Below are 18,567 nucleotides of genomic sequence, written 5' to 3' on the forward strand. Positions count from 1 at the left end.
TTATAAGTATTTCACGAATCATACGAAGAATCATAGATACAACTACTATATATATGTATAATATCAGTTTATCAAGCTAAGCCTAGAATAAACTAATAACACAAAAAATACAACCGAAATTTCTGGATTAAAAACTTACTGGAACCAAAAAGAATAAAAGAATTGAGGGAAAAAAAAAAAAATGGTAATCCCCGTTGAGATTTGAGAACCCAGAGAAAAGAAAGAAAGATTTATTACACATAAAAGCCTAATTTCACTATTGACAAAGTACTTACTTCCGGGAGCAGGCAGTTCAGCGGCCGCAACATCACATCAAAAACCAACAGGAACAAAATAATAAAAATAACAATAGAAATGAAGAAATGTATTACACCTAGAATAGAGGTATATGCAGTAGAGTATAGACACAAAACGGAAAGAGCCAAACGCAAAGGAAAAAATCACAGCTTTGCAGAAATTAACAGAGAAAAGCCAAGTAGAATAGTGCTGGGAAAAAGAGTAGCAGCAAAAAGGTTTTGAGATTTTTCCAGCAGATTGCAAGGTAGAGAGAGAGAGAGAGAGAGAGAGAGAGAGAGAGTTCTTTGGTTTTATTTCTTTTGCATGCGACTACTGCTGCAGCTGCTTATGACTGCTGCTACTTCTGCAGCTGCACCATCTTCACCATTTGCCCCCCGCCCCTCTCCCTTTTCTTTCCCCACTATTTTGGATCCTTTCTATTATTTCTCTCTTTCTCTCTCTCTTTATTTCGCTTGAGCAAAAGGGAACGAGAGAAGATCAAAACCTGCACGGAGTACACTTTCAAAGCGTCAGTAATAAACTCTTGTGACACCCAAAAGATATATAGTGGTAGAAATTTGATGGAGAGAAAAATAACACATATATTTATTTATATACCACTTAGAGAAGGACATCGCCTTTCCTCGCTGGGAGCTGAAGAAGGGAGAGATTTTGATGGTACAAATTAACATTTATAAGATGTTAACTTTTCTGGGCTCTTCGCAAGGAGAGAAGCCGCAATCGAGAGGCCGGGGTAGGGTTGTGTCTCTTCTCCAGCCGCTAGGACGACGGCCCGATGCCGCTCCTCCCCTCGTCGCTCCCAGCTCTCTGATGATGCTCCAGCATCAGCTGCTGCGGCTGCTGCTGCTGCTGGTTTGTCGTCGTAAAAGCGCCGTCATAAGCCTGCGGCGGGAGGAGCGACAGCCCACCGGCCGACCCGGCAATCGCCACCGTCGGCCCGCCGCCTAGTTGCGCCGCATGGTTATACACCCCGCGCGCGTCGTACACGCTGCTCAGCCTCGCGAGCTCCTCTTGCTGCTGCTGCTGGTCGTAGGTTCTGAACATCTCCTGTTCTCGCTGTGCCGCATCCGACGCTGCTGCTGCCACCACGACCATCGGCTGAGCGTCCACCACCATCTGCGACTGCGACTGCGACTGCGAATGATCGCGGATCATGAGCTGCGGGGCGGCGGCGGCGAGGCCGAGGCCCATCATGGGGGGTTGGAATTGGGGGTGGTGGAATTGGGGGGGTGGTGCGGGGGCGGAGGGGAGGAAGGGGCCGAAGGCGGCGGGGCCGATGTAGGCGGCGAGCTCCTTCTTGGCGTTGTGGAGGTCCACGCGGAGCTGGCGGAGCCGGAGCTCGAGGAGGGAGATGTAGGCGACGCAGCCGTAGACCGGGTCCTTGAGCCGGGCGTCGGCCTCGTACGCCAGCGAGTTCACGGCGTCCTCGCGCTGCGCCGGGCTGATGTCGTTCAGCAGCTTCGCCACGTTGCTCGCCCCGAACACCCGGTGCACGCACGCAAACTTGTTCGGCTGGTCCGGCGGGAAGTACGGCGCGAACACGCACCCTTGCGTGCACTTGCGCCGCAGGAACTTGCACGCCGCGCACGGCGAGTTCGACGACGACGACATCGTCCAACCTGGCTCCCCCCCAAAAAAGGAAAAAGAAAACATATATAAGAACAACAGCTCACTTAAATGCTAATGCTAAGGAGAGAGAGAGAGAGAGAACCCTAGTGCAGATCTTTTCACAGGCGTTTTAATTCTAGGGGCTAGATAGAGCTAGGGTTAGGGTTTGCTTTTCCCAGTGCTTTTTGCGGTCGTCTAGGATTAGGGTTAGGGTTAGCCTTTCCTTTCTCAGGTCTACCCCGTCAGCTTTTGGGGATCCCGTTCCGAAACCTGCGAGATCTCGTCACGTACCTTGCGATAGTGCAATCGATCTCCTCCTCGGCTCCTCCCCCTATTCGATCTTCGGCGTCGCTTTCTTCGTCTTCTTCTTCTTTTTCTTCGATAATGGTGGTGGTGATGACGATGATCGAAACGACCGATGATATCGATCCCCGCGACCTCGATCAGATCCCGCTAACTACTCCGTCTCTTCTTCTTCCCCATTGGATCGAACCCCAGGATCACTACAAAGGTTAGATGAGCCGATCACGTTCTAGAAATCTCCCAGTTTCCGATCCATCCACTGAGCGAGATTTCTTTCGCAGTATTTTTTTTTTCCTCTTTTCTTTTTTTGCCCCTTTTTTTTTCTTTGCTCCTGCAAAGTTATTTTAATAATTTCAAATCTTATCTTTAAAAAAAAAAAAAGATAATGGAGAGGACGAAGAAGAAGATGAAGGAGAAGAGAGAAAAGAGAGAGAGATGGGGGTTGTTAGTGTGTATGCGTTTGTGAACACCTCGTCCGCTGTGAGAGAGATCGGACTCCGCTTTGATCGGATGGATTTCCGCCTCTTTGCGAGGAGAGCGGGTTTCAGATCCCAAAAGCGAGTAGAAAAAATTAAAAAAAAAAAACATATATATATATATATATATAGATGATGAAGAAGAAAAAAAATATATATGATATATTTATTAGTAATTACTTTTTTTAATATATTTAAGAATGAACAGGAACATGGATTGAGGAGAGAGATATATATATATATATAAAGCGATCGAGAAGGACCTTAGAGAGAGAAGGATCGATGGTGAGGGTTGTATTTTTTTTTTTTTTTTTCCTCTTCTCCGCGTTGCTTCTACGTCATTTATAAATGAGAAATAGCTGTGAAAAAATTAATATATATAATAATAATAGGAAACAGAAAAGATTAATAAACAATGCGGTGTAATAATGAGGGCGGGGTCGGGGAAAATGCTACCGTGATCCGATGTGGTGGCGGAGTAAACGTGCGGTTTCTCTGGCCGTCCAGATCGGGCCTAGATTTTCTGGCCGTCGGATTGGAACAAGCTTAGCACGAATCTAAGCCCTGCACCGGGTCCACCCACACTTGTGCACCGCCACGAATACTTGCCGTAAAGGACAAATTTGGAAATTACGTCCATGCTTTCTTTCGAAGCTCTAATGTTTCTAAAAGTCTCAAAATCATTTTAAATATTTTTTTCAGAGCATTTTAAAATTTGTAGGCTTTCAAACCTAAAGTATCGGAGCATATGTATTTGAGTAATGTATTTTCAAATTAGATCCAAACTGAACCGGATGACAGATAAACAGTGCACTAATGTATGGATGCACACTAATTAGAAGCAAATGTGTTTGAGTAACACATTTCCAATTAAGGACCAAGTTGAACCGCATAATAGATAAATAATGCACGAATGTATGAATGAACCGGTGTAGGAAATACCTAGCAAGAGGGCTTGACTTGATCTGCTACGTTTTTCGGGACAGCCCAATTCTCTCTCTAAAGCCAATACGGAATGATGCCCGTTAGCTGCGGATATTAACATATTTTCAAATTAGATCCAAGTTGAAACGATTGATAGATAAATAGTACACGAATGTATGAATACACCATATATAAGAAAAAACTTCATAGCAAGAGGGCTTTACCTGATTTATTATGTTTCTCAGGACTCTGTCCAATTCTGTCTCTAAACTCAATATGTGCAGTGGTGCCATTAAGGCTTCGTTTGGGATTGCGGGGAGTTGCGTTACGTTTAGAAAAATACTATATTTGTTTCTGTACGTAATATTGTGTTCAGTATATCGCGATGAGTCGATATATTTTGAATGCAGAAGCATATCCCTATATGCTTTTTACTAAACTCTATTTTATCTAATAGCGTTAGATAAGTCTCAATACCAAACTAAGCCTATAAGTGACCTGCGATAAATTTGTTAGTAATGAGGGATTAACATGCAATTGCTTTTATCTTTTATTTTATATAACTCAAAATGTCAAACAACTTATATTTAAATATTTTAGTGGCACGTGACTCTTTCAGCCTTATCTCTTTGCTAAAAGTGCAAGTAGAAACCATTAATTTCTAACTACAGAGATTACGTTTTTGGGCTTTGCCATGTAATTTTTACACATTAGAAAACATGTAGAATATCTATCATAATGAAGAAATTTTGATTTTTTTTTCACTTTATATTAATTCTGGCTAGAAGGCCCAATTAATTTTTTTAAGAGAAAAATTTCAAGCTACTTATATTGTTTAATTTTTTTTAGAAATAAATTTAACTAAAAATATAAAAACAATATATCTCATTCTTTTAATATCTCCTGCCCTTTTTTTTACTGTTCTTTTGACGATTTTTTTTTAAAAAAAAAAGAATTTATCAAATATTACATCTTTCACGAAGATTTACCAATAATGCCCGTCATAGTGAAGAGTAAAACATCTTAAAATGGAAAGCTTAAAGCGTTAAGACTCGAGGCATTTGCTATATAAGCAAAAGCTTCCAAAATCAACATTACCGGCCCCATAAGGCAAATGCCCTAATTCGGTCCCCTCTCCAAAATCGGCGATAGCCGGAACCCTAATCCCCAAAACCCGGCCATGGCAACGCCGCCACATTCCTACTCCTCCCTCTCCTCTCTCCGCCGCTTCCTCCGCCCCTTGCCTTCGCCTCCCTCTCTGCCTGTCCACCGAACCCTCGGCGGCGGCGGCGGCTCGGAGAGCATGGCGTACCGGCGATCGATGCTCCGCGCGCCGCCGACGGTGAGAGCCCCAGGGATTCGTCGGAATTCGTGCAGCTTCATCGGCACGGTGGTCGCCCCCGTGAGGCGCGCGGGGCGTGACCACGAGAAGCCCTGGGCCTACACCTTTCTTGAGGTGAAGAGGCAGAGGGCTTATGGAGCATCTTCTTCTTCTTCCTCCTCTTCTTCTCCTTCTTCTTTCGAGTGAGATTCACTACGTAGTTGCTTCATCTCCTTTAAGTTTTGATCGATTTGGAGTGGTTTGATATGACGTGTTTGTAGTTGTTACCTCGCTGCGATACTGTATCAATTGTCACTAATATAGAGAGGATATAATTCGAAAGACTTAGAAGCGTCCTTAAATAGAATGGATGCAGAGTATAATTATCCAATGCCTTTGTTAAGATGCTGCAACTGGTCAATTTAACTGCTCCCATCTGTACACTTGTAATTATTATTTTAACATGAGGTATCGTAATGGCCGACATACCCAGAAATATCTAGGCATCATTTGTGGTAAATGATTTTCACACAATAATCTTCAGGACATTGTTTTGTTGTCTATTGGAATGTCCCTGAACCTTCGGGGGCATGACGCTGCGCGATTGCTTACTTATCTTTTCAAAGTCCGTATGAAACACATTTTGAGTCGTCTTTTTATTACGATTAATGTGGGAAAGATAATCATATATCTTGATCTTGAGGTCCCACACTTGCTTATTTGGCCGGCTAGCTATTAGTGATGGGTACATGTGCATGTGAATTCTAACAATCACAAAATTCTGTCTCTGATCTAATTACTACAGTTTTCTGATGTTTCTGTTGGCTGTTCGACTGCTTCCACGTTTCTGGAGATCTACTTCCACTGTCTATTTACAGCTTATTTTGGTTCATTTTGGAATGGATGTCTTTTTGTTGCTTACTGTGGATAAAATGGAGCAGGATATTACTGGCAATGCGGGACAAGCTGGCGGAAATTTCTCTGAGGCATTTGCAACCAAATGATTTTATTTATGTTTCTGGTCCTTTAGGTTCCTATGCAAAGGTCAATGCTAGTGGCAGCCATGAAATTTGCTACAAGGTTGTCACTCATTTTTTTGAAGCATGCCATATTATTTTCCTGGTTCCCTGCATTTTATTTGGAAATTTGTTTTAGTTCAATATTTAGTAGTTTAATCAATTTTTGACCCCTTCTTTTTAATGAGATCTGTTAGTTCTTGCTTTATCATAAGGTTGAAATATCGGCTTAAGATGATTGTTTGAATGGCTGTCTCTAATATCAGCTCTAACAATCTCCTCCTTTTATTGTTTGGGGAGCGCATTTCTTCTTTTCATGTCCTGATTATTGGTGCATTATTAATTGGTACATCATGGCTTAACCTCTTTGTGTTCTTTCTATTTTTCTCCTTGTATCTGCCGTTGCTTCACTAAAAAATGGTTTATATAAGGCCCGTGAATGGAAATGCGAGAGTTTATCTACTTTCTTTCTCAGTATATGAGTATCTTTTGTTCCCTTAAATGTTTTATCTTGGTTCTAACTTATGTCTACTTCTGCCTATTATAACAATCTTTTCTAATGTTTTTTTTACAGGTTTTTGTCATGGATCTGAATTATGTAAAGCACAATGATCAAAAACAAACTTCACACAAGCATGAGGTTTTGGTGCAGAAAGAACTAACAGGACCCACTTTCGGTAAGTTTATCATCCTTTTAATTTGTAGCTCTGCTTATAAGCTGTTGAGAAATATGTTTAGACATACAATTTTCTACATCAGTTGAATTTCCTAAAGAGAACCACGCTTACGAAGTGCTTTTCTAATAGTCTAAGAGTCATCTTATTATTTGTCCCAATTGAGTTTTAGGTGCATTTGATTCTGCGGAGAAGGACAGAGAACGCCTTCACTTGTGGCATGTCTTCTTTGCTAACCCGTACGAATGGTGGGACAACAGACAATCAAAGCCGAATATAAGGCACCCAGATTTTAAACACAAGGGAACTGGTGAAGTCCTATGGCTTAATCCGCATGACCCTCCTTGGGTTAAAAAGCAACTTGAACTGTATGACTCAAAGATGGGTTTAGGAACCAATCAAAGAAACGATGGTAGACGGCCAGAGTTACATGGTTGGATAATTGAGGATTTTGAGTAACCCTCCTTACTGGATAGAAGTCGCTCGCACCTTTGATTTTGTCATGCTGCAAAAAGGTGCTATATCTTTGAAGAAATGGAAGCAATGATCAGAATTAAATTAAGCCTTTCAAGGGCAATGGGCAGCAAATTTCGAGTCAAAAATGAAAAGATAAGAAAGTGAGAAATGCATTTATATGCCACAGTGATCAGATTGTGAAAAATATGTTTGTGTAGCTAATCATGAAAAAAAAGTTCCTTCTCTTGGAATATGATAAATTTAAGCAGAGGGTAAGAAGTGCTAAGTTGAGACTACTTAAGTTACCGGCAAAGCTCTTATGTGGATTAATTCCAGCTGTACAGAGGCTTGACTGTGTAGATATTCTGTACAAATTTGGATTGACAGGATCAGTTGTTTCTGTTAATATACTCCGTTCCCTTTCTTATAGAGGATTTTCTTAATTGGTTCGGATCCATGCTTGCTGATTGTGGTGCTAAGTGAAAAGGCAATCCTGGCTTGTCAAATTTGCGTATGCAGTAGCAGCTTCTCTGAAAAACTGCTTTGTTAGGAGATTCCTCAGTGAACAAGAGAAGCATCTGGTCCAATTTCAGGTGCACAAGCGATCGATATCCTTTTCTATTCATGTCTTGTACGGTCTTTCATCATAGTTAGGAAGTTGATTCATATGGCTTTTACAATTATATCATTCAACTAGTTCCTTCTTGATCTGTTATTCCGTTTCCATAATGGTAGTGCACAACAGGAGCAGCATTTTTCATGTAGTATATGTTACAGCCCCTGCTACAACATACAGGGGATTGTAAATCACCCGTTATCTAATGCCCTTTCATGTACACTACCTTTATTCATTATATACTATGCACGCAAATTCTTGAATGTGTTGGATGGTGGTGATATGAAGATGAGCATATCTGGAGGATAGTTTTGGTCACACCTCCCTGCTTTTATTTTTTTCCACTCCATGATTACATTTCCGTCTGTTTTGTCTCGTCGATAACGATACTGAAAATGTATGCAGATTAAATGGTGATGATGATTGTACAATAGCATTGGCAGGTTAAATATTGATGATGATTGTACAGTAACATTGGCTTTGATGGGCGCTCATTTCATTCCCTTGCATTAATGAGATTAATTACAGGGACCTTACCGCATGGGTCCAACATGCCAATATGCCATTATGGCGACAGCGATATATTATCATGTCCTCTCTATATTTATACCTATAAATTATTCTCCCTAAATTTACCACATGATAACGTTTTCTTTATTGTTGGATATAGAGTTCACCCCGAACCAGTCCAAGTTCCTCACTTTTTTTTTTCTTTTTTTGTTTGAACTGAACTGATTTTTTTCTTTTTCTTTGCTTAAATCAAACTAATCATTGTTTAGTGTGGCCTCCACGGAACCCGCTCAAGTCCTTCACATTTTTTTTTTTTTTAAGTTTGTCCGGATCCTCCTTTTCTTCCGAACAAAGGGAAGGGTCTTTTTCGGCGGATCCCTCTTGTTTTTGCTAGAACTAAATTGGATTTTTTTTTTTTTGCTTGAATTGAATCAAATCACACCTCTGTATTGAGCCGAACTGTTTTTCTTTCACTTCTTTAACTATTATCTTGCCGATGAATCTGATGAATCTCATCCTTATCGTTGTTTCTTCTATCCCTGCTTTTTTTTATTGCTCACTTTTTTTTTCTCTCTAGATATTTATTCATCGCACCGCACGGATTACTTTGTCGCTGCATACATCTGGGGAGGAGAGAAAGGGGACCATGGGGGGCCTGTCGACGGGAAGCAAATGAGAGAGAGAGAGAGAGAGAGAGAGAGGGAAGGCGAGGAGCTCACCAGATCTGACGGATTGATGAGGCCCTCGAGTCAGCATTTGTTGTTGATGTTGAGTCGGTCGAACTGGATCTGGCCGTACTTCGGCGGGGGCTCGAGGAGGTGCTTGATCTTGTAGTTCAATATGAACAAAGATCAATAGCTTTTCTATTAGCCTCCGAGAATTTCCTCTTTCCTCTTTCTTAAAAAAAAGATCTTTGCTGTTCCAATTTTGATTTTCAGTTTGAACCAGGCTCCACTAATTTAGTTCAAAACTTCAAATTGCATCTCTTTCATTTGTAGTGCTGCAAGAGAGTGAAAGTTGCTGACAAATTACCAGGGCATGTTAGCTCAAAGTCTCTGCGTCTAAAATGACACCGTATACATTCCCATACCATATCTACCTGTGAAAGCAACAGCATACCAAACTTGTATGAGATGTTCAGAACATGTCCTTGATTTGAAAAGACTATTTTAGAACAATGATCATGTTGTAGACAACAACAGGTCTCTGCATGATATTGACGTGTCTGAAAAGAACAGCGAGCGCTGAGCGCTAATCTGAGTCAGATGATGCCTCCTCCGAAAGAGGATCTAACGCCAACAACATTCTGGACATATTCTCTCCCATGTCTTCTACTTCCTCTCTCCCAAATCCCCAGTCTCGAAGCAACTCGTCACCTCGTGAACCTCTTGCCAATCCATATTTGTGGAGATTCATATACCGTGTTTCTATGAAAGGCAAAATTGCCTTACTTGATCGAAGCCGAGCAGCTATTGGTACAGACTCAACATCAAGTGATCCCTTTGGCTCTCCCCCTTCAAACTCATGCTCCAAAAGCTCACCATGTCGGCCTACACGGCTCGTAAAGATGGACGGAAATGGTAGAGGGATAGGGAGCGGGCAGAGGAACATGGAAAGATGTAAGAATTTGAGTTTTATAGATCGGCCTTCATATTCAGCACATATGGAGTTCTTCACTTGAGAAATCAAAGCCCGATTACAACCTACAACAACAACGATATAAAATGTAGTAACCACCAAAAAAAAAAAAAAAAAAAAAAAAAAAACAACTAATAAATGCATCATGGAGACGTTTATTCTATCTAAAGAGACATTAAGAACAGAAATAATTAAGAAAGAAAAATCACAAGATTTGGGAAAATTACCTAATGATTGGGAGAAAAACATAACACAACATTTGGGAAAATTACCTAAACATTGGGAGGAAAAATAAAGTACCTGAATGAAGGGCTCCATGAACCGTTACAGATTCAACTGCATACGGATCTTCATCATCCTCTCCAATTTCAGGGGTCAAAGGGTTCAAATACTTCAATATAGCTCCCCGGTTGTTTTCTTCTGAATTTCAAAATTATCAGCACAGAAACTTATTTGAATAGTAGGAAAAACATAAGTGCTTGTTAATTATACCTGTAAAAGATGGAGCAGGCATCGCTAAATCCAAAATAGTCACAGGGTTTTGCCTAGCTTGACCAGCTAATAAATGGACAATTTCACCAATCTCGAGAGCACCAGAAGCATACGTTGAGTTTGTACTTGGCCTAAGTGGCTCCAATCGAAATGGAACACTTATTGAGTGTATTGCAGCAGCATAGATTGCACTAGAGTAGAAAAGCTTTTCGTCTTTCACATGGAGTAAAGGAGACAGGTTGCCTTTCATTGCAAAGCAGAGACAATCTTAGATTAGAGCTGCAGTTTTTGCATGTCAAATAATGTAACTTTGACTGTATTTTCTCATTATCAAATACAATGAGTCACAAGAACAATGGCAAATTCAGAATATGGTGCTTCTGATGCATGGTATGCATGAACTTTAAATCAACTGAAAGCAAATACATCTGATGCATTAGGTAGTCAGTTTGTAAGTCAGCACTAAATGCTAAAATTAAGAGGCTGCCCGGCAAATTCTGAAACTTTTCAGTCTATCAAACTTCTTAGAAGATGATTGCATAAATAGCAAAGATTAAGTTCCATGAGAAACGGTGAAGCCCATCGAGAGAGTTAAAAACCTAAATTCAAACATGTATAACCAACATACAAAAATGGCTGAAATGTTCCCGCAATCTATGACAAGAATAACATGTAACTTGGGCTTGACTAGCTATAGGCAGAGTGCTCTGTATTTCTGAATTCACAAACGTTGTTCCTTTCTTTCTATTTTAGTCCCAAATGATTTAAAAAGCTCTCTAGGAAATTTCTAATGTGATGTTACAATTGCTGGGGTCAAGCTATAGCGCATCAACTTCAAATTTGCCCATCTGTTGCGGTAATTCATTTTCAAGTTTCAACCAATTGCATAGAGCATATTAATCCATTTTTAGACTACATCTCACAAGGAAGAAATTTACAAGATGCAAACCAGAGTCCTTTAGTAGATGAGTTATCTAGCTCCAACTAAAATAAAACAACACAGGATAGGAGAAGTGTGATTGCATGCAATTTTCAACACATCATACCATCATGGTCAAAATGAACATGGAAGAAGCATATGAAGCATTCTATCTACATAGGCAAAAGCATCCATACTTCTCAAAGAAGGTAATCCAACTGGTACCATCAACTTGGAAAAGGAGGCAAGCTTTGAAAACGAGACAGCATCATGAAGAGCTCTTGTAATTAAACCCCTTTGGTTTATGGGCAATGCATGGGAAACTGGATCTCTCACATTATAAAGCAACACAGGTGTATTGGCGTACTCATCAGCAATGTTCTCTAGATATTCAACAGCAACACTGGAAAAGCCTCCTGAATCATCAACAATGAACTGGATACCCTGGAAAACCAGCAGAAAATTCAGAACTTGCAGAATATTACCACAATTATAACCAGACAATTATCTAGCTGAAAATATGTGGCCTACAGAGATGTTGTGTAATCCATAATGAATTTAGACACTTTTTGCAAGAGCAGAGCTCGAATAAAGGAGTACATTGTATGTTAACAGGAAGGTCAAATGCTAGTATGGAAATTACAACACACTGATGCCAGGTATGACAAGGGCCAACAAAGTACTTTGGCCCTAAACAAAGTAGATGGGTTATAAGGATATAGCAATTATGAAAAGCAATTTTTGAAAAGCATGCCCAAAGCCTACCGATTACAATACAGACAAACAGCACAAAAGATCAGATACATTTTAACATCAAAAGTAGCCAGTAGCTTGATAAATGGGAAGATTATACATGGCATGTCACTATAGTTGAGTTTGCACAGGAGAAGAAACAACCTGAATATGGTCGCATTCTTCAATGAAAAACCGCAGCCTCTCATTCATCTCTTCTGCATGAGACCCTTCTGCAATAACATCCCTTCCAATTCCATAGTCGTCAAACTTATTAACATCTGCCCATGATCCTTTCAATTCATATAAGGTCTTAGGATGATACTGAACTTTGGAATAATCAGTCCAAGAATTAACACCATTTTCTAGGCACTCAATACGATCCTTATCTCTTTCTCTTCTGTGTGAAGAGTCCCCTTCTTTACTATCACTTGCTGGTATACCTGAATCATCGTGGTCTTCTTCAGATAAACTTTGGAGAAACAGATTTTTCTTATAAGGTTCTGCGACTGATCTTGCAGCATTCCCGGTCCTGAACGTAACTCATACCATAAGTCTTTTCAAGGTCAGCAGAGCATACTCGAGAAATATATATCCCAAATAAAGCAGTATTTTCATTTTTGAAGATATGATTCAGATCTCCATTACAAACATAACCTGGATAGTTTATAAACTTCAAAAAAAAAGAAAAAGTTTTAACACAATTATAGAAAATTCCATGGAAATTACTCTACGGTTTTCATTTGGAAAATAGAGACCCAAAGTATAGCAGAGCAATTAGCAAACTAGAAAATAGATTATAATGTTAAGTTAGAAACATTTTCTTACTAAAAGCTTAAAAAAGGGAAAAGAGACAAGTTTTGTTTTGTTTGATTCTAGCATCTTTATATGATATAAGTTTATTTATTCCAAACTCTGATTCTTCAGAATTTTTCTGTATGTTAGTATCTACTAATCACAAGTTACTATAAAAGTATTAGCTAAAAGGGGATTGAGCGTGCTCCTGCTCCTAGGTTCCAAACCTCGCTTCCCAATATAAGACCACAAAAAAAAAATAAAAAAAATAAAAAAAATAAAAAATATTTGAAATTCTTTAACAAAATCAATCACTATGTTATCACCAAAGAGATTTTGTTTGTTACGTTATAGTGCATTCTGATGATTGAACTTCCTGTATACTGGCCTTTCCATCAGTGAACATAACTAGTTTTCATTACATAGTACATAGTAAACCAGTGCATCAATCCATGAATTTGTAACAAAAATTTAATCATATAGACCCCTTGTAGAACCCGTTTCTCTTTCACTAAGGGCAACAGAAAGGGAAAACAGACACAATGGAGTAGACAAGAACATTGAGCATGAAAAAATTTCTCAGCAAGGATACCATTATCAAATCAACGAGCAAAACAAGAATTAGGGACACTAGCTTACCATGTAGCAATGGCCATCGAATCAGCTGAAGGAATGTTGCCATACAAAGTACCAGACGTACTAAGAGAACCAAGTGATCCTACAAAAGACATTGCTATATGAGCCACAGTAAAGTAAGAGGGGGTGGGAAAAAAAAAACTTATTGGACAAATGACAGAAGAAAGAAAGAATTCAGACTTCCAAAAAAATATATGAAAGTACAAAAGAATCATCAGAATTACGCTATACTGTATTTTTTTTTCCCTCAAACCAAAATAAATTTTTATTTATTCTTTTTGTTAATTATTATATGCAGCTGTAGAATATAGACTGCATCAAGAATAAACATGTCTATACATATACATAATACACATAAAAGCAAAAATATGGTAAAGAGATACAAAATGGGTAATAACACTTTTCACAGTAATCTATAATAACTAGTTACTTAGCAGTTGTAAATTAAAGTGCTGAATTAAATGCATACAAGAAGATATTGAAGACTAAGAACATATCTCCACCAATTATAACACCTAACCAATATACAAAAACGAATATGAAACTTGAGAAATCAACGACCAGCTGCATTATATTATTACCTCGAGAGCCAATAGATATCATACGAGGGCAGTATGTAAAGATACCCTGCAAAATACTAGTAGCTCAAGTACTCCCAGAATATCAAAAAAATTGAAAAATGACTGAACTATATTGGAGCATTTGGACTGGATACGTAAGAAAATAATTAATGACCCCAAAATAAAGATCAGCGAAATCATTCATCTCTCAGATTCTTAAAGAAACGATTTTCTATGCCCAAATTCACCTGCTGTGTTTCACCGGCCCGATAGAAAACGTCCATATCCAACAATCCATTCTTGAAAACTGGATCAGCACCGGGATCTTCAGCCAATCCAAGCAACTCGTCCTACACGGACAAAGCCGTCGAGTCAATAAACAATGTAATCACGAGGATGAAGATCTCCGAGACTTAAATGCACATACATCATATGCCTGATTTACTAAATAATATAGCCTATTGCATTCTTAACACAATCCGCGATGCATTTATGAAAGGATGAGTTAGAGAAATGCTAGTAAAAATTTCATGCTCGAAATTATGAGCTCCTTCACTTAATCTTACTGGTTAACTAAACGTTTATTTATGTAAGAGAAATTGATAAACATTATTACACAGAAATCACCAAATCTCACCTGAAAATTCCAAAAATGAGAACCTATATAATTTGCGTAATCGCCAACTTGAATTGTCACAATTTCCCTCATTCTTATCAGCTCCTACCAACAACAAAAAAAAAAAAAAAAAAAAAAAACAAGGGAGTTAATAGGAAGCTAGATCATATATTAAAGCAAATTTGGTTATTAAAAAAAATCCCCAATATGTATAAGAGTAGTGGAGCTTGGCGAGTGAGATGAAACCCTAAACCCTAAAAAATATAAATCAATCAAAATTACAAAAATCCGGAGAAGAACAGCTAATTTGTAGATCGATTCAAGCGTCCGAAGCAAGAACAAAACCAAATTATATAAAAAGAAAAAGCTCTTATGGAGAGAAACCCTAACCAAAGGAGGAGGAACCAAAATGAAATCGTCGAGACAATTCGAGGAGTGTAGTAAAAGCGGGAAATGAATTATGCGGACGGTGGCGGCCACCTAAGCCCCGCGGGGTAGGATTTATGCGGACGCCCCTGATCTCGCGAATCGCGATATGCCCGATCGCAGGTGAAATGATGCGAGGACTCAGTGCACCACGTCATTGGCGGACCGAAAATATCGTCTCGGTCTATCCTAGAGATTGGAATTAAAAAAGCCCGGTCTATGTATGCTGTGGTGCACAAAGTACGTGGCGTAGTGTGGAGGCCCAATGGAGCGGATTGTGGGCTCTTCTTAATGGCCGTGTATAATTTTGGTGGGACGTATAGATTAGGCCTAATATTTAACCATTAACTAACATTTACTAAAAATTTTTTAAAAAAAGATATTTTAAGTGATGTTTGATTTTCGCATGTTGAAGATATTTAAAATTTTTAAAAATTCCAAGGAGAATTTCAATTCTCCGGGTTGTTTCCATTATGTTTTAGGCTTAGTTTGGTATTGAGATGGATTTAACGCTATTAGATAGAATGGAATTGAGAAAAAACGGATATGCGTTCTCCGATGGAACGACAGAAAATATATCATAACCGAGTAACCGTAATATACGGAACGCAAAATTACGTACGGAAAATAAACAGGATATTTTTCCATCGTGTTTCTTACCGCACGTAATGCAATTTTTCCGCAATACCAAACGAAGCCTTAGTTAGATATTATAGAGACCAGTTGGATTCTAGCATTATTTTACTACATGTAATAATAATTATTATCTTAAAGATTAAACTTGATATGAAGATTTTCTTTTTCTTTTTTTTCCTCCGATAATTTAACTTAACTGCAAGCTAACAAAAATACAACCGCACGATAGTTTGATGACATGCATCATAGAAGCATGATATCGGTGCATAATATTTCTAATGCAGTTTTTTTGAGAAATTTTTTTTTAATGTATTTGGTTGATACAGAATTATGGCACCAGTTACATCCCTTTTTGTTGTGCATCTTCACAAATTTGTATTCAAAAGACAAAGAAGAATCAGGAACAAATTAAAATTAAAAGTATGAATTCTGCGCATAAACTTCGAAGAAAGTGTTACCAGAAAATACAATTCAATACCCAAATGATAAACATATCCAAAAATCTTAAAAAAAAAAAAAAAAAAAAAAATCTCACCAAGGTCACGGTATCAGGATCTTACCCTAAGATGGAAACACAATCACCATACATTAAATCAAGGGCAAAACATGAAGCTCAGTATGAATTCAATGATCAAGAAAATAAGACTTAAAATGACCTTTCTACTCACTCTTCAATAAATGCTGCAACAACTCCATAAATCAAACAAAAACGAAAAAACAGAACAAATATATTCAGGGAGTGCGGTGCACTCCACAAAAACTTGTCCTTCCGTTGTGATATTTTATTCTAATTCAACCGTCTCTACATTATCTAAATAAGAAAAAAATTATATTAATCTCTCAGTAACATATATTTTTCATATTTCTATGTCCCCTTCACCGGAAATGTAAGTGCTTGTTGACTTCGAACATCTTTCCCTGAGTCCGCCGACTCCTCCTTAAAGCAGAGTTCATCATCAACTTTCTCGAACTCCAAGGGGCTTTCAGGAGACCTCGAAGCAGTATGATTCCAGGTAGCATAATGTTCTCGAGGAACTCCTCCGTACAGACGAAGTGATCGATCCACAATGTGTGATGCTTTCGCGTTCTTTTGAGAGTATAATCGATACTTCTGATGGAAAAATGAGAACTTTGTTAAGTGTGATCGATAAAGATAGAAAATGGATTATGTCGATGAACTTTTAAAAGAAAGATGCATCGTAAGGGAGAAAGATACGAGAAAGAATCAATAAAAATGGCATATAAACAGCAGTGTTGCTTTAAAAGTTTAAGCTTACGCATTTATTCTCTCTGTTCGCCCTCGTAAATGGGCAGAGCAGAAAAAATTAAAAGAGACTAGGAGCATACGAACTGCTATAATCAACAATAACTAACCTGTAGATGGCTTTTCACTTCATCATTTGTGAGCCCATTCACCTTCATCACTTCTCTTATCCTCTTTGGAGTGGCTGCTGCATCAACAAATAGAGAACAACATAGTCGGATCAGAAATTTGAACTACGCGATTGTACGTTATTCATTTCTTTGCAACATCAAAACTTCTCCTCCTTATCTATGCTTTCTTTCCACAAATCATCAAAAGAATATGTTGCTAGAAATCACCGGTGTCGTCTTTACAAAACTCTAGAAAGCTGCAGAAAAAAATAATCTGCTAGGAAGTGCTCAAATCGTGCAAACTTTAATGCCTCAACTTACTTTGGGAACCACCAAGCTGTTTAAGGGCGACGAGAAACAGCTCATGCAAATCCTTGGACCAGCTGCGTCTCGTCTTTCTTTGCTGCTGTAATCTGAGTATCGAACAAGAGTTCTCGACATGAAAAGAAGATGATAGAGAAAGATCGGATGGCATCATCGTGATCTCCTTCTCCTTCTTCAAGTTCGGATCGACCGCCAATACATCTTTAAATAGCGGATGACTCTTCTCTTCACTACTCTGCCATCAATCAAGATTCAAATGATTCTTTTATAATAAATTCGTAAAATCTGCTTTAAAAAAAAAACACATCTGTATAATTTTGCTCTCTACCTCTTGAGAATTGATGTGCTTCTGGATTGATGTCACCAACTTCGTATCAAGCTTGCTATTGTGATTGTTTTGCAGTGTTAACTCTGTTTCGTCGAGATATGTTTTCCAAGATAAAAATGTTTTGTGCATAAATTTTGCTGTATGACTTTTTATCTCTTCCTTCATCAAATTGATCACTGCATGGACCATAACATCATGTTTTCAATCAAAAAAACCTCTAGTTTTTTTTGAAACATTTTAAAAAGTCAATATGGTTGGATATTGTAAAAATAATTATTACTGTCACGATAGATCCTTCCTCTTTAAAACATCGCTAACATAGATGAAAAGAAAAGAAAGAAATATTAATACAAAGAATAGAAATAGAGCTCACAAAGAGAAAGCACATTTATCGACAGAGCGAACTCTTTCGAAAACACCATCATCTTTTTAATCTCGGAATCTACATCAGCAATCCATTTCACTACCTTCATAACCTCCTCTATGCTCTCTATGCTCTTGCCTGTTGCTGCAGACTTTTTTGAGAAAACAGGCTCGATAGAGATCTTCACCATTACCCCATCTTCTAAACTCATTGCACTCATCGACGAACTCATCTTTTAGATCTACGTACGCTCTCTCTCCCTCTCATTCGAAGGAAATAGTAGCAGGGTGGTTCTCCCATTTATACCGTTACAGCTTAGACAGAAGGATTACGAAAAAGGAAGGGATGTACTTGAAGAAACAAGATAAATCCGAGTGTAAAATGGTAAATACGTGGACCGGAGATTCCCGCCCGTATAACGGTATTATTATACGGGCGGTTAATATAATTTCAACCACAACAATTTGCCACGTGTCCCTTTCTCTCTTTTTAAAATTATTATTATTATATTATATATATATTATTA

The 18,567-nt window shown here is 38.6% G+C and overlaps 4 protein-coding genes across 11 annotated transcripts; 1 reads left to right on the top strand and 3 right to left on the bottom strand.

Moving 5' to 3' along the window:
* LOC109712469 (LOB domain-containing protein 36-like) lies at positions 215 to 3,061 on the bottom strand. 2 transcript variants are annotated; one of them, XM_020236048.1, is made up of 4 exons: positions 2,948 to 3,061; positions 2,197 to 2,539; positions 895 to 1,916; positions 215 to 781 (listed from the first exon to the last, which is right to left on the bottom strand). In XM_020236048.1, the coding sequence occupies exon 3, from the start codon at positions 1,906 to 1,908 to the stop codon at positions 1,057 to 1,059; it is 852 nt and encodes a 283-aa protein (XP_020091637.1). In that variant the 5' UTR covers positions 1,909 to 1,916; positions 2,197 to 2,539; positions 2,948 to 3,061; the 3' UTR covers positions 215 to 781; positions 895 to 1,056. The 2 variants fall into 2 exon arrangements, with proteins under 2 accessions (XP_020091637.1, XP_020091636.1); XM_020236047.1 differs by lacking the exon at positions 2,948 to 3,061 and adding an exon at positions 2,679 to 2,919.
* Positions 4,641 to 7,954, top strand: LOC109712468 (protein OSB1, mitochondrial-like). 2 transcript variants are annotated; one of them, XM_020236045.1, is made up of 4 exons: positions 4,641 to 5,132; positions 5,871 to 6,009; positions 6,520 to 6,622; positions 6,786 to 7,954. In XM_020236045.1, the coding sequence occupies exons 1-4, from the start codon at positions 4,789 to 4,791 to the stop codon at positions 7,076 to 7,078; spliced, it is 879 nt and encodes a 292-aa protein (XP_020091634.1). In that variant the 5' UTR covers positions 4,641 to 4,788; the 3' UTR covers positions 7,079 to 7,954. The 2 variants fall into 2 exon arrangements, with proteins under 2 accessions (XP_020091634.1, XP_020091635.1); XM_020236046.1 differs by having other exon boundaries at positions 4,653 to 5,132; positions 6,792 to 7,954.
* On the bottom strand, positions 9,165 to 15,099 carry LOC109712465 (protein misato homolog 1). 6 transcript variants are annotated; one of them, XM_020236039.1, is made up of 10 exons: positions 14,980 to 15,099; positions 14,611 to 14,694; positions 14,222 to 14,323; positions 13,995 to 14,040; positions 13,417 to 13,495; positions 12,148 to 12,514; positions 11,448 to 11,694; positions 10,332 to 10,574; positions 10,140 to 10,256; positions 9,165 to 9,904 (listed from the first exon to the last, which is right to left on the bottom strand). In XM_020236039.1, exons 2-10 carry the CDS (start codon positions 14,680 to 14,682, stop codon positions 9,453 to 9,455), a joined length of 1,725 nt encoding a protein of 574 aa, XP_020091628.1. In that variant the 5' UTR covers positions 14,683 to 14,694; positions 14,980 to 15,099; the 3' UTR covers positions 9,165 to 9,452. The 6 variants fall into 6 exon arrangements, with proteins under 6 accessions (XP_020091628.1, XP_020091626.1, XP_020091627.1 ...); XM_020236037.1 differs by having other exon boundaries at positions 10,140 to 10,259; XM_020236038.1 differs by lacking the exon at positions 14,980 to 15,099 and adding an exon at positions 14,872 to 14,972 and having other exon boundaries at positions 10,140 to 10,259.
* Positions 16,517 to 18,231, bottom strand: LOC109712719. The gene is made up of 5 exons (XM_020236462.1): positions 18,051 to 18,231; positions 17,678 to 17,853; positions 17,347 to 17,584; positions 17,026 to 17,102; positions 16,517 to 16,762 (listed from the first exon to the last, which is right to left on the bottom strand). The coding sequence occupies exons 1-5, from the start codon at positions 18,229 to 18,231 to the stop codon at positions 16,517 to 16,519; spliced, it is 918 nt and encodes a 305-aa protein (XP_020092051.1).

Source organism: Ananas comosus, linkage group 7, assembly GCF_001540865.1.
Source record: "Ananas comosus cultivar F153 linkage group 7, ASM154086v1, whole genome shotgun sequence".
In the NCBI taxonomy this organism is placed as follows: Eukaryota; Viridiplantae; Streptophyta; class Magnoliopsida; order Poales; family Bromeliaceae; genus Ananas; species Ananas comosus.